Below are 12429 nucleotides of genomic sequence, written 5' to 3'. Positions count from 1 at the left end.
TTTTATTATAGCTTTTTTATTACAGGTTTGTTAGGAATTAGCTTTGTGTTTCGTTTTAATAATTTGTGAAGCAATTATTTAAATATTTTTATCTTATTAATATTATAATATTATATTTATTGATCTACCTTTTACATTTGATTGACAAAAAGTAAAACAAATATCAGAAACGTATAAACAAGATAAACAAGAACAAGATCGTGATTTAACAGTAATAAACAAAAGTCATTTAGTAGTTGAATGCTTGTACAATAAAACGATAGATAACAATTTTCTCAATTTAAGTTAAAAATTGTACAATAATGAGATAAAATGAATAATAATTAATAAAAATAATATTGAGCAAAATTTGAATGAATTGTTAAGTAGAGGTAAAGATAAATGAAGTAAATTTCGAATTTATACAAGACAAAATGTATTTAAAATAATACGACCGTAATTTACTACATCAATAGGTCATAAAAAACAGTCATATATTAAGTTCTTATAAATTTCCAAGTCAATATATCAAAATCTGTTGTTAGCGTATTTAATAGATACATGTAAAATGAATAGCTTGTTAATTGTGATTCTTTTGTAGTCTAAATGATTTCAGTAAAAGAATAGAAAATTATTCAACAATGCGAAGTAAAACTATTGCCTGCAATCCTGACTGTTAATTGACTAATCAAGCGCTGATTTTTTTTCAAATCGCTTTATGGTATGGTGGTACTAGTGGTTGGGTTTTGTGCAAGCTCGTATGGGTAGGTACCACCCACTCATCAGATATTCTACCTAAAACTGCAGTACTTGGTATTGTTGTGTTCCGGTTTGAAGGGTGAGTGAGCCAGTGTAATTACAGGCACAAAGGACATAACATCTTAGTACCCAAGATTGGTGGCGCATTGGTTATGTAAGCGATGGTTAACATTTCTTACAATGCCAATGTCTATGGGCGATGGTGACCACATACCATCAGGTGGTCACGAAATGGCCAAAATGGCCAAAAAAAAAAAAATGAGTTCTTCTACGATTTGTCGAATAGGAACTATAGTTATAAAGCGTTAGGTTTTTGTATGTAATTTATGTCAGTATCACTTAAGGTTCGGTTATAATGCTTTAAAATTGCACTCCTTGCAGTTTCTGTTCTTATTCAGGAAACACAACTGGTTGTAACTACACTATCATTTTACAGATAAGAACTGCCCACTGATTTCAAAGCGATTGTCGTCCCCATCCCGTCTACATACATACATAAAGCAATAAGACGTTATAGCGGACTCTAAACCAGTTACTCATAAATATAATTTGGAGCGTTTGTCGAATTGATATTTTTGATTATTTTATTTTTTCTTAAAACAATCTACTATTTAAGAGAATGCCCATACGATATTTATAGATATTTGACTTTATAAAACTTTTATTGTGAATTGCATTCTTCGAAACTTTATTCAAGTTTTAGTAACGACAATATTTATATTGGATACGTTATACGCGCACCACGTTCGTCTTATCACAATAAAATATGTATATGACCATATTTGTTAATAATGTTGGTTGAAAAAGTGATAGTTCAAACGACTCGACTGGATAAAGTTGATGCTTTTAGTATATATCTGTGTGTTTTACGTATGTTACGCTTTTGAGATAAGTTTGTGTGATTTTTTATATTGGTTTGTTAAAAATAATATTATAAATTTACAAATTGAATGAGTGAGTAAATATTAAAACTAATTTTAAACGGCGCAACAAGTAAAAATTATAACTTAACAAAATCTTTACTCAGTGCACAATGTTAAGTCTCTATATCTTTTAATTTAAACTTTGCGTTAAAAGTCATTCGGACATGACATTTATTTATATATGCAGATAATAATGACATGTCATGTCTTAGCGTTAGTCATGAAACATATAATAAACATATATATGGTTGTCCACTTGAAACGTAATATCACAAAAAAACAACGAAATATATCAGCTTTCGAACAGGATTTCAACTTACGTCCTTGTACGTAGCACACATATAAAACAGCTATAGCCGAAATGGTTGATAGAGGCGTCATCTTCATATCAAACAACAACGTCATGACCAAACGAACGAACGATGCGTCTCGCCTTCGCGAGCGTTCAAAATGTACTGCCCAGTGGTTCCTGACATATCGAGATTCGGTTGCGTTGCCTTGTCCGCTATATGCGGGTAATTTATATTTTATCTTCTAGCTTCTGAAGTTATCTTTTATGCAATTAGTCGCTAACCGACCGTCGGGAAGTTGCGATGTCGCTTGTTCATTTAAGCTGTAGACCAGTGATTTACAACCCTTTTTTTGTTGCGGCACACTTAACGTTTTCAAAATTTTATGGATTATTTATATGGATCTATTCCTGTTAAAAGGATTTTTCTTTTTAAATCATATCATTTAATAATATTAACATAATTATGTCTAAAATTTAGCGGCACACTTTTAGAATTTCGCAGCACAAAAAAGTGCCGCGGCACAATTCTAAATTGAACCGAGTTTAAAAAATATATCTCCTATAGAGGAGATATATTTTGTAAGAAATAGTTCTCACGTGGTTGCATTTGCGCATTTTTTAAATATGAACTAATCGACCGATTGTTGTGATTCATCTATGGGCGTATTTAATTAATAATAATATGAAATGATAAATATAGGTTTATTTCTGGAAAATTGAAATCGTTATTTTAAAATATAGGGAATATAAGGTAACTACTGACTAATGTACTAAAGGACACTAAGGGATATACATATGTACTTAAAGGCAGGTTTGAGTATATAAAAGTTATGGTGGAATAAAGGAAAAACTTAATATTTATTTCATAATTATATGATGTTCTTGGTTAAATAGACCTTGTTATCTAAACAATAAGGAACCCATTGATTTTTTATTGTGTACATATTATAATTATTATTTATCAACAAGATCTCGAAACCTAATGAGAAATCTGTATAAATGTATAATAATTCAACGTAGTCTGATGTTACATGATTTTAGGTTCGCGTTTCTACAACTTTCCGGGATATATTGTATTAACAAAAGTATCTCTGTCTCTCTTCTTTCCTCCTTCTATTCCTTGATTTTGATTTTGATTTATATCCAGTTAAAAACATCATCTCGATCGGTTGCACTGTTGTTGCGTAAAAGTAGGACAAAAAGTTTTTTTTCATTATTTAATTTACAGTTTCGTTGTACAGTTAATTTTGATGTAACCGCAAATGTATTGTTTTGTCAAACTTGGCTTGACATATTAATTAAATTGTTTTTTGTAAAATTGTGGTAAAATAATCACTTAGTTTCTGCGTTTGTTAATATTTAATTTTAGTTCGATTTAAACATTACTTATATAGGCGTTAAAATGTATTAATTAGTCATATAGATTACATATTTATTTTTTAATGTTGCTTGTTTTCAACTGATCTAAGCCAAGTCGTGATTTAAAATTTGGGCATGCAATACTGACGAAATCTATGGCTTACTTGGTTATATAGCTTTATGAAAATTTTGGTAGGTTCTGGATAGGTACCACCCATTCATCACATATTCTTCCGCCAAAAGGCAATACTTAGTATGGTTTGTGTTCCGGTTTAAGGGCTTAATTGAGCCAGTGCAATTATAGACACAAAGGATTATCGGCATAAAATGTTAGTTCCCAGTTGATGGGGTGATGGCAATTTAAAGGATGGTTAATACTTCATATTGTGCAAATGTCTGGGTTCAAATGGGTAGTGGTGATCAAATGTCATCAAATAGCTGTTTGTAATGCCATGTCAATGCCAAACCTTCTGTGGTATTAACTACAGATACTTAAAGATTTAGTCATCGACTTGGTTTTCACGTGAGCATAGGAACAAGATTACTTGCCCATAAAATAAAATAATGTTTAAATAAATATCATTTATTTCGGCTAAAAATAGTTAGTATATAATATAAACAGTCGAGATCGTATGAATAATATTATTTTATTTGTACATTTGGCAATCAGCCGCAGATTAGTCGACACTTCCTTATGGTTATCGTGAAGCTGATGCCGTTCTGTTGCTGATCGGATGATCAGGGTTTTTCTATCGTTCGTGTTGATACATCATTATTGTTGGACAAAATAAGAAGAGACATTGAGCCGCATGATTATTATGCGTTGTTTTAATTCCCTATTCGAATGTTTAATATTTTATGGTTATGCTGAAAGTCTCTGGTAAAATGTTAAACGATGAAGATTTCGCTTAAATTGTTTTCACGATTACATCTTGAGTATCTAGAGTATATTTTATCAAAATTATATTTATATAATTAAATCTTAAGTGAAAACAATGTAATTAATAATTGTTTATAAATGCTTATGGTTAATTAAGTGGTGATTCGATATAATTTAAATAAATATGTATTTATTGTATTTTGTTAATTAAAAACTGGTACAATATCAAAAAAAACCTTAGTTTTTAATTATTATTAGATACATGAATACTTAAAGAAAAAATACTGTGCGTGCTGGCCTTTTGTAAAGATTTACAAAATAGTGCATATAAAATCATCACTGTAATATAAAATAATACCCCTTATATTAAATTTGTTATAACCTAAAAATGCGTGAGTTAGCTATATATTTAACTATATTCGGACTCTGTGATAAACTAAAGTAAAATGATGAACTAAGTAATCTGTTACAAGTATAATTTGTACATGTTTTCCTACAATGTAATAACGTTAATAGTGCCAATATTAATAAATTATATGATCTTTGTCAGAAAAATCATAAGCAGTTGATACGCTTATAAGCTTATCATAGATACCTTTATTCTACAGTAAAGGCAGAGAGTTTTCGGCAGTATATAGTTTGCTCTCTGACTCGTTATGATTTATTAAATTAAATAAACGTAAATTATTAAATAAATATGTTCATGACAAAAACGAAACGAAAGTTTTGGACTGTTTCATTTGTCGTATTATTTTTTATTGAATAATTGGTAAACAAATGAAGCGATTTAAGCTTGATTTTATCATCAAGTATTAAAAGAGTAAAGTGTATTGTATAATGCCTTTGTTAATATAAAAAATGACTTAAGGCTTGACTACGCTTTTGATCCATGGAATGTAATCGTAAACCTTGGTATAGACACTGGGTTTTCCCTTGTTACCGCACTGCAATATACCAAAACTAATGATGCCAGTGAGTTCGTATTTCTTTTCGGCTTGAAACATCAAGGGTCCGCCGGAATCTCCTTTGCACGAGTCCTTATTGAATTCGCCTCCAGCGCACAGTTGCTTGTTCCACACTATCGAAATTCCTTTACGGCTGTACAGTTCTCGGCAACTCTGCGAAGAAGGTATTTATCTAAATTAAAAAATTATACTGGCAAGACCACACAATCTTGTACTTGATCGGGTAATTAGATGATCACAATGGTAAGTATTTTCACGGGTGGCGCCAATATAATATTGTTTTGCTTCTTGGTGCTTTTTATTTTTAGTGTTATTTAAGTTTTTTTTTTTAAATATTTTGTGATTGTTTAGTACCGTCTGGTCTACGTAGAGCAAATCAGAATGAAGTTTAATTTCGCTGGTCGCATGTCGTTCGTCTACAGCTCCCCATCCAGCTACGTAGTATCGCATATCTTGTTTTGGCGGTGACAAGGTTACATCAGATGTTGGCAAGCATATAGGTCGTATAAAATCTGAAATAAATAAATAAAATGAACAAAATCGTTATTAATTATCATTAGATAGTAACATTTAATTTTCTTAATCTTTCGACAATAACTCAGCAATTTGATGGATCCTACAAAGAATAGTATTAAGAAGTTTTTCGTTATCTAACCGTTGTATGGAGCCATTTTTTCCAGTTTGATCAACGCAATATCATTCGCTTCTACAACAATCTTCTCTGTGTTGTATTCAGGGTGAACTATTGTCTCAGCTATTGGTATAGAAATCGCTCCTGTTGTACAATCTACGCCATCTCCTTCGACTTCAATGCAATCCGGTCCATTGTTTGTCGTATTGTATTCACCAAGCCGAACAGATTTCCTAAAAATTATATTATTATCGTTAAGATCGTCTTTGTAGATTAATTCAAATTAATATAAAAATATCTTATAATGGTTTCTTTTATGCTTAAGCTTTAGATACGGAATCTTAAAATAATTTGATTGCTTTTATACTTTGCAAAAGATAAATCTTTTTAGCTCAACGGCTTATAGCGCCGTCTAACGATGTAAATTGACCAAGCTGTCAACAATAATTATCGTACTCACTCTTAGCACAAGCTTAAAACTTAGTTGAATGGGGAAATATAATACCTTTACGATTTTCGCTTGTTAATTTCACGTTCATTTTTTTTCATTTTTATAAAATAGGTAGGCGGACGAGCATATGACCACGTGATAGTAAGTTGTCACCAACGCCCATAGACATGGCATTGTAAGAAATGTTAACCATCGCTTACATCGCCAATGCGCTACCAAACTTGGGAATTAAAAACCGGAACACAATACGAAGTACTGCTGTTTTGCGGTAGAATATCGGATGAGTAGGTGGTACCCACCCAGACGAGCTTACACAAAGCTTACCCTACCACCAGTGTGTGTACAGTTAAAATGTTTTACTTACGCTCCTCTTGATTTTTTTGCTGTTGTAAGAAGACAATGAGCTGCCGTAATTACGTATTCACTACTTATAAGGGATCCTCCACATAGATACTCTCTAGTATACTCAATCATTGCCAACCATGGGTACTGATCTATTGAAGTTGGTACTCCATCTGTCAAAATAACATTATTAAATGCAAAATTAGTTTCATCAGCTTGAAGATTTAAAATTTATATTTTATTTAATTTTTAATCGATATTTATTCATCTTATTTTAATTTTAGGCAAAAGTGCCTATCGTCATACTCAGTATTTTAGTAACTAGTATATTTGAAATATATTTTCTATTTTAACCTTGTTCGACTGACGCAAATTAGTCTCAAGTTATGAGATCATTTTTTTTAAATAATTTAAGTTACATACATATAATTTTATTTCCACTCGAACTGTCTAGTCCACAACAATCCTCTTTAGGATCCGGTAGTCCTGGTTTCAGTGAACACGTGCTGTTGGTAGAATATCTGAAAAGCTCTGTTACTGGTTTCTTTGTAGTTAATCGGTGAATTCCGTCGATTGGCTCATCACAACATACGCTGTACATCGCTGATCCAATACACCTGTAAACAAATAAATAATAGTTAAATTAGTCTTGTTCTAAATTTAAATGTTTATAATAATCTTTTAATTTTTTTTTATCATTCTCGGGTGTTATCTCCCCTTTTTGCCTTGTCTCCTTTTATTTTGTTCCCACGCGATAGTTTAGTCTAACGTAGTCATTAGTTGATTCTGCCTTGACAGAATCGAGTAATGATTGAAAATTGTTTTACCTGGATCTCTGTACATATTCCAAATCCTCTTCTGAAGCCTCTTTCAATCGTCTGGCAATTTTTGGACATGATTCTAAATTGACACATGAGCCGTAAGTACCCTCTAAAGTGACACATCTCTTTTCAGGTGGTATAGTTACTGTAGCTGCTGTCGTTGTGGTAGTGGTAGACACTTTATTTGCGCAACAAACCTGAGGATTTAAATGTTTTTTTTTTTATATAAAATATTCTCATTAGTACATATTGATCATCAGATTTGTTATCTATGACTGACGTATATCAATTCTTTTAAAATAGTGAAATTTTAGTATTAACATCTTTTTTTTGAAACTTAAGTCTATCATTCCGGTTCAGAAGGTTTTCAGATCATGTATAGACTACGTTTGATTTTATGAATACAGCCTGTATTTAGCTAACTTATTACACACATATAACGTATGTCACTTGTGTCCGAAATGAGGTCAAGTGTTATTATTTACGCAGGTTTCTTGTATTTAAGCAGATACAGATTCTTCATTTATTCTTACGTCGTGTTATCAATAAGCATTACATAAAATTTATAGTAAGATTTTTATATATTTGTTTTATAAAACTATGTTAAAACCTACCATAGGTTCGTCTCCGACGAATCCGCAATGCCATTGCTTAAGAATCTCTCGATCTAAAGTAGAACCTTTAATTAAATTTTTAAGTTTGTCACAGTCGTTCAGTAGTACGCACTTGCCATCGACTGCAGTCGGCGTGATGCAGTAATCTGCAAAAACAATTGAAGTAATTTATAGTTATAAATATGATAAAACTGTTTGTTATAAAGCCATATCTCTATATTAAAGTTTTTATTTTAAAATTTAATCATACAGTGATTTGGTAAAGTTTTGTGCAAGCCCCTCTAAATGGGTGTAACCCAGTCATTATATATTCTACCGACAAATAGTAAGATTTAGGTTTAGGATGGTTAATGTGTTTGACAGTGCCAATTTTGTATTTGTGGCAATTATACAGTCAGCTTTTGCTGTAATATATGATGGCAGAAAAGAAATACCATCCTCAATTAATGGCTGTATCAACTGGTACTTGAAAATGACATCTGGTTTTTGAAAATATATACTCAATAGTATACGGTATACGGCTCGTAAACTAGTTTAGACGAGGTTATGATTTCTCATTTAGGAATTACTATTACCCGTAACGGGTCTTGTCTTATAGGAGAATAGCGCTTTACGCGCGGTTTCGCTCGAATTATAATTCAGAATTGCTAAATACAAATTTCCATAGCTCTTTCTTTAAAAATGAAAGATTTTTATACAAACTGTGATCCCCTTTATCACTTAAAAGATAAAATTGAAAAGTGCTATCTCCTTAGTGCTATCCTACTGTGTAAAAGGAACCCGTATGCAAATGTTAATGATGCTAGTCCCAGTACTTCTGTGTATATAAATTATTCAAATTCAAATTCGAATAAATAATAAGACCTTATGGTTGTCTGAAATTAAGCACATGGAGGTGATAATTTTTTCCTCAGTCGAATAAGTGTCTTGAGATTACTAACCAAAGCTGTCAATTAACTTAGAATATGAAAGTACATATGTGTATATAATAAAAGTTAAACTTTTCGTTTGAATCGAACACTGTGTTTTTTTGTTTCATGTAAAACGTTTGTTTAAATATAATTAGTTACTGCTTCGAAATGTTTTTTTTTTAATATTTTGACAAAAAATAACCGATTTGACGTGCGATGTATTGTACGTTAATGGTCCTTTGGTAAAATTTTTTACGCAAGTGCCTGCAGTAACGGTAAGTTGGTAAGTAAGTTTTAAATACGAACAAACACAATCATCATTTTTCATGAATATAATTGTTTATTCATCAACAAAACCCACAGACATAGTCCTGCTTGTATTATGTATTAAAATTTATCTTAAATATATTCGTAAGTCATATTTTAAATATTTGCGAGTTAACTGTAACAAATAGCCGTCCTCGACGACTTTTTTGCGTCTTTTTAAGTTGTAAATAATTTTTATGAAAAGGATTCATATATGTTTTACCGTTAAGACATAATAAACGCATATACTCGACCGTTCTTTCGTCGACTGCAAAAACTGACTACTTTTTTCGCTCATGGGTCTAGAGACTAGCTCTAGGGTCACAGTTACCGAAATTTTGCATCGGGCAATTAAAAAGTTATTGGTTTTTTCTATATTGGCGGTTTTTACCATCCTATGTCTCGAAAAGCACAATAAACCGTTGCTCCAGTGACTGAACAGTCTCCGGTCGTGTCGGATTTGCCGTCCCATCGGATCATAATAGCAAGAGAATAGAGAATGCACCTGTGTCTGTTCACAGACTTGTGCAACTATAATACAGTCCCGGACAGTTGGCTAGTAAAAAGTTCTACCATGCAAATACAAATATGTATGTTTTTCTTAAAATTTTCAATAATGACGAGTGCTGAACTTGTGTTAGAGTTTCAGACATCACAATTTTCTACTGTAGATAATGTTCCCCATTACAGCTATTATTATCGATGGGTAATTCAATTCAATTCCGTTCAAGTCTTTAAGATGCAAATTTCTTACAATACTAATATTAATTATAAATGCGAAAGTAACTGTCTGTCAGTTATGCTTTCACGGCTAAACCACTGAACCGATTTTGATTAAGTTTGGTATGTAACAAGCTTGAATTCCATAGAAGGACATAGGTTACATTTTTATAGCTAACACACTACCCCTTCCCCTAGCACGCGAGCGAAGCCGCGAAGAAGGTAATAATTACTAGTTATATATAGTTATACTATAATAAATAAAATATCAATTTTTATATTTGTTGTTATTTCAATATTACTCATATATCGTAAGTATTGTCGGTGTTTTCTTTGTTTGGTTCAATTTTCCTCTATTAAATCTGAATGTTAGTTTGTTTTTAATTAGAATAAGACTGTAACTATAATTTAATTTAATAATTATGATTGTCATTTGATTTCCTCATTCTCGACGTTCTTTTATACTCGTCATTATTTTCCTCTTCAGGGATACATATCAATATCTATAATAACAAATAACTTGACCTTTTTTATACCGCAATGAAAAAAAAAAACTGCTATACGTATACACAAAAGTTATACCAGAAGATGCAGCGCTTTTCTGAGAAGGTATTTGGTATATAGTATTATTATATACGTAGATGTGCTTCGCAGTTTCAGTTAAAATATAAATATGAATCGAATAATTAGTTATGAAATTTAAGTATTAATAATTTCGCTGTTAATTGAAGTGTATACATCGCCTACCTATCATGTGCCTGTGTATCATATATTAACTTCACCCCGTGATTGATTTTTCAAAATCCATATTAAAAATTTGATGAATATATATATATATATATATATTTAACCATTTTTTTTCTAATCTTATTTCCAATACTTTTATACACTATATACAAAACACTTAAGTCGACAATAGCTAGCATAGAAAAAAAATCAGTTGACAGACAGAAGTAAAGGTGCTTATTTATATAGAAGATATTATAAAGCAGAAGAGTTTGAACAAACTATGCCGATTGAAAAATAAAATTTTGAAAGGACACTATAACAACCAATGGGGTGAAGCAGGTACTGATTAACGCGAGTGAATCCGCGCGAGGCAGTCAATTATTTATTTATATTATAACCGTCCCAAATAAAATAAAACAACACGAAAATCAAATAAAATATGAATTTTTGATCCAAGTCCAGAAATATATACATAGTATCTGTTTTGAATGAACGTTCGATGGCATTTGATGTTTACGTCTACAGAAAACATGTTATTTATAGAGAGGTCCATTACTGTATGAAACGTAATAAACTGGATCCCCTTGAAAATGTCGAATAGGACCTAGACCGTTTTAAAAAACAATGAATTAAATGTGGCAAATTATTATTATTACTTTTTAAGTCATGAGAATAATGCAAAGTATAAATTCGCGCGTGCATAAAATGCAAGAAAAACATGATGCGAAGTTCACGTTTGATATATAAAAAAGATGTTTTCTAATGACAATCGTATGCGAAAACCGGTAACACATCACGAAGCGGATAAATTGAAAGTTACATACAGACCTTCTTGTCCGAAGACGATACATGACACTGTCACTGTCGTTAAGATTATTAATATTTGTCTCATGCTTAAAACACGTCCGATCATTGCGATAGTTTCGAGCGTACTGACTTTTATTTGAATATATAAAATAGTATGTTCGAAGCTTCATGGTATTATACGTATATATGAACGTAATAATTCAAGCTCAGACACGTAAGACTGATATCGATATGCTAATTGGGAATGATGACGTATGACATATATACTGATATGACAATGTTTATAATAAGGCTACCTGTCTTGCCTTCGCTCGGATAGGATACGCCGTCACTGTAGTGCATACCCTCACCAAAATTTCATCCATCATATTTTGATGAATAGTGCAGGAACGCATATAAGTGGTAAGCTTGAGTTATGGGGTGTCTTTTATAAGTTTTTCTTGAAAATTATTTCTTTTTTCAGGATAAAGGCATATGAGACACATTGAAATTATGCTGATGGTGATTTTTATTGGAATATTATCCAATCTGGTCTTTTGGTTAGATAAGGGCGCAGCTCCCGAAGTTCTGTTTTTCGAAGATTTTTTGTAGCAGCCTGAAGTCTGGAAGTTGAAAGTGTTTACACTTCCATACCCTGGAAAGGATTACATGCTTTCCAAGGTACACACAACATGCCGTTGATCCTGCGCCTGAACTCTTTCCGATCGTATCGGATTGCTTCCCCATCGGATTATAAGAGGTAGGGGATTGGGAATGCACTATAATATGTCCTGCGCAGTTGGCTATTACTCTTGAGATCGGCTGCCGTGACTGAAAACGGTCAGCGGTCATCATAAACATGTTTAATGTATTCAGCCGTTTTCGGTGTGAAACATGATTGAAACGCCCAAGAGACATAACGACAGTGCTTGAAATTTATAAATAGTATAAAATTAGGAAG

The 12429-nt window shown here is 31.8% G+C and overlaps 3 protein-coding genes across 6 annotated transcripts in view; 1 reads left to right on the top strand and 2 right to left on the bottom strand.

The window, feature by feature from the left end:
• The window catches only part of LOC126777531 (phenoloxidase-activating enzyme-like), a 42755-nt gene extending 40614 nt beyond the window's left edge, over window positions 1-2141 (bottom strand). Inside the window, exon 1 of one of the 2 annotated variants that reach the window (XM_050500578.1) lies at window positions 1982-2141. In XM_050500578.1, coding sequence (XP_050356535.1) covers window positions 1982-2066 — 85 coding nt within the window. In that variant the 5' untranslated portion in view covers window positions 2067-2141. The remainder of the gene's footprint in view (window positions 1-1981) is intronic. The other variant, XM_050500577.1, reaches the window with a different exon arrangement.
• LOC126777500 (protein MTSS 2) overlaps window positions 1-12429 on the top strand; it is a 230495-nt gene that overhangs the window by 159558 nt on the left and 58508 nt on the right. The gene's annotated exons all lie outside the window — the stretch shown is intronic.
• Window positions 3880-11622, bottom strand: LOC126777528 (phenoloxidase-activating enzyme-like). Its single transcript, XM_050500573.1, has 8 exons — window positions 11511-11622; window positions 8017-8162; window positions 7409-7599; window positions 7005-7198; window positions 6604-6754; window positions 5813-6021; window positions 5512-5669; window positions 3880-5310 (listed from the first exon to the last, which is right to left on the bottom strand). Exons 1-8 carry the CDS (start codon window positions 11593-11595, stop codon window positions 5056-5058), a joined length of 1389 nt encoding a protein of 462 aa, XP_050356530.1. The 5' UTR covers window positions 11596-11622; the 3' UTR covers window positions 3880-5055.

This window comes from Nymphalis io, chromosome 23 (genome assembly GCF_905147045.1).
Source record: "Nymphalis io chromosome 23, ilAglIoxx1.1, whole genome shotgun sequence".
Classification (NCBI taxonomy): Eukaryota; Metazoa; Arthropoda; class Insecta; order Lepidoptera; family Nymphalidae; genus Nymphalis; species Nymphalis io.
Note: the sequence above shows the minus strand (reverse complement) of the source record. Positions and strands in the feature narration are given on the sequence as shown.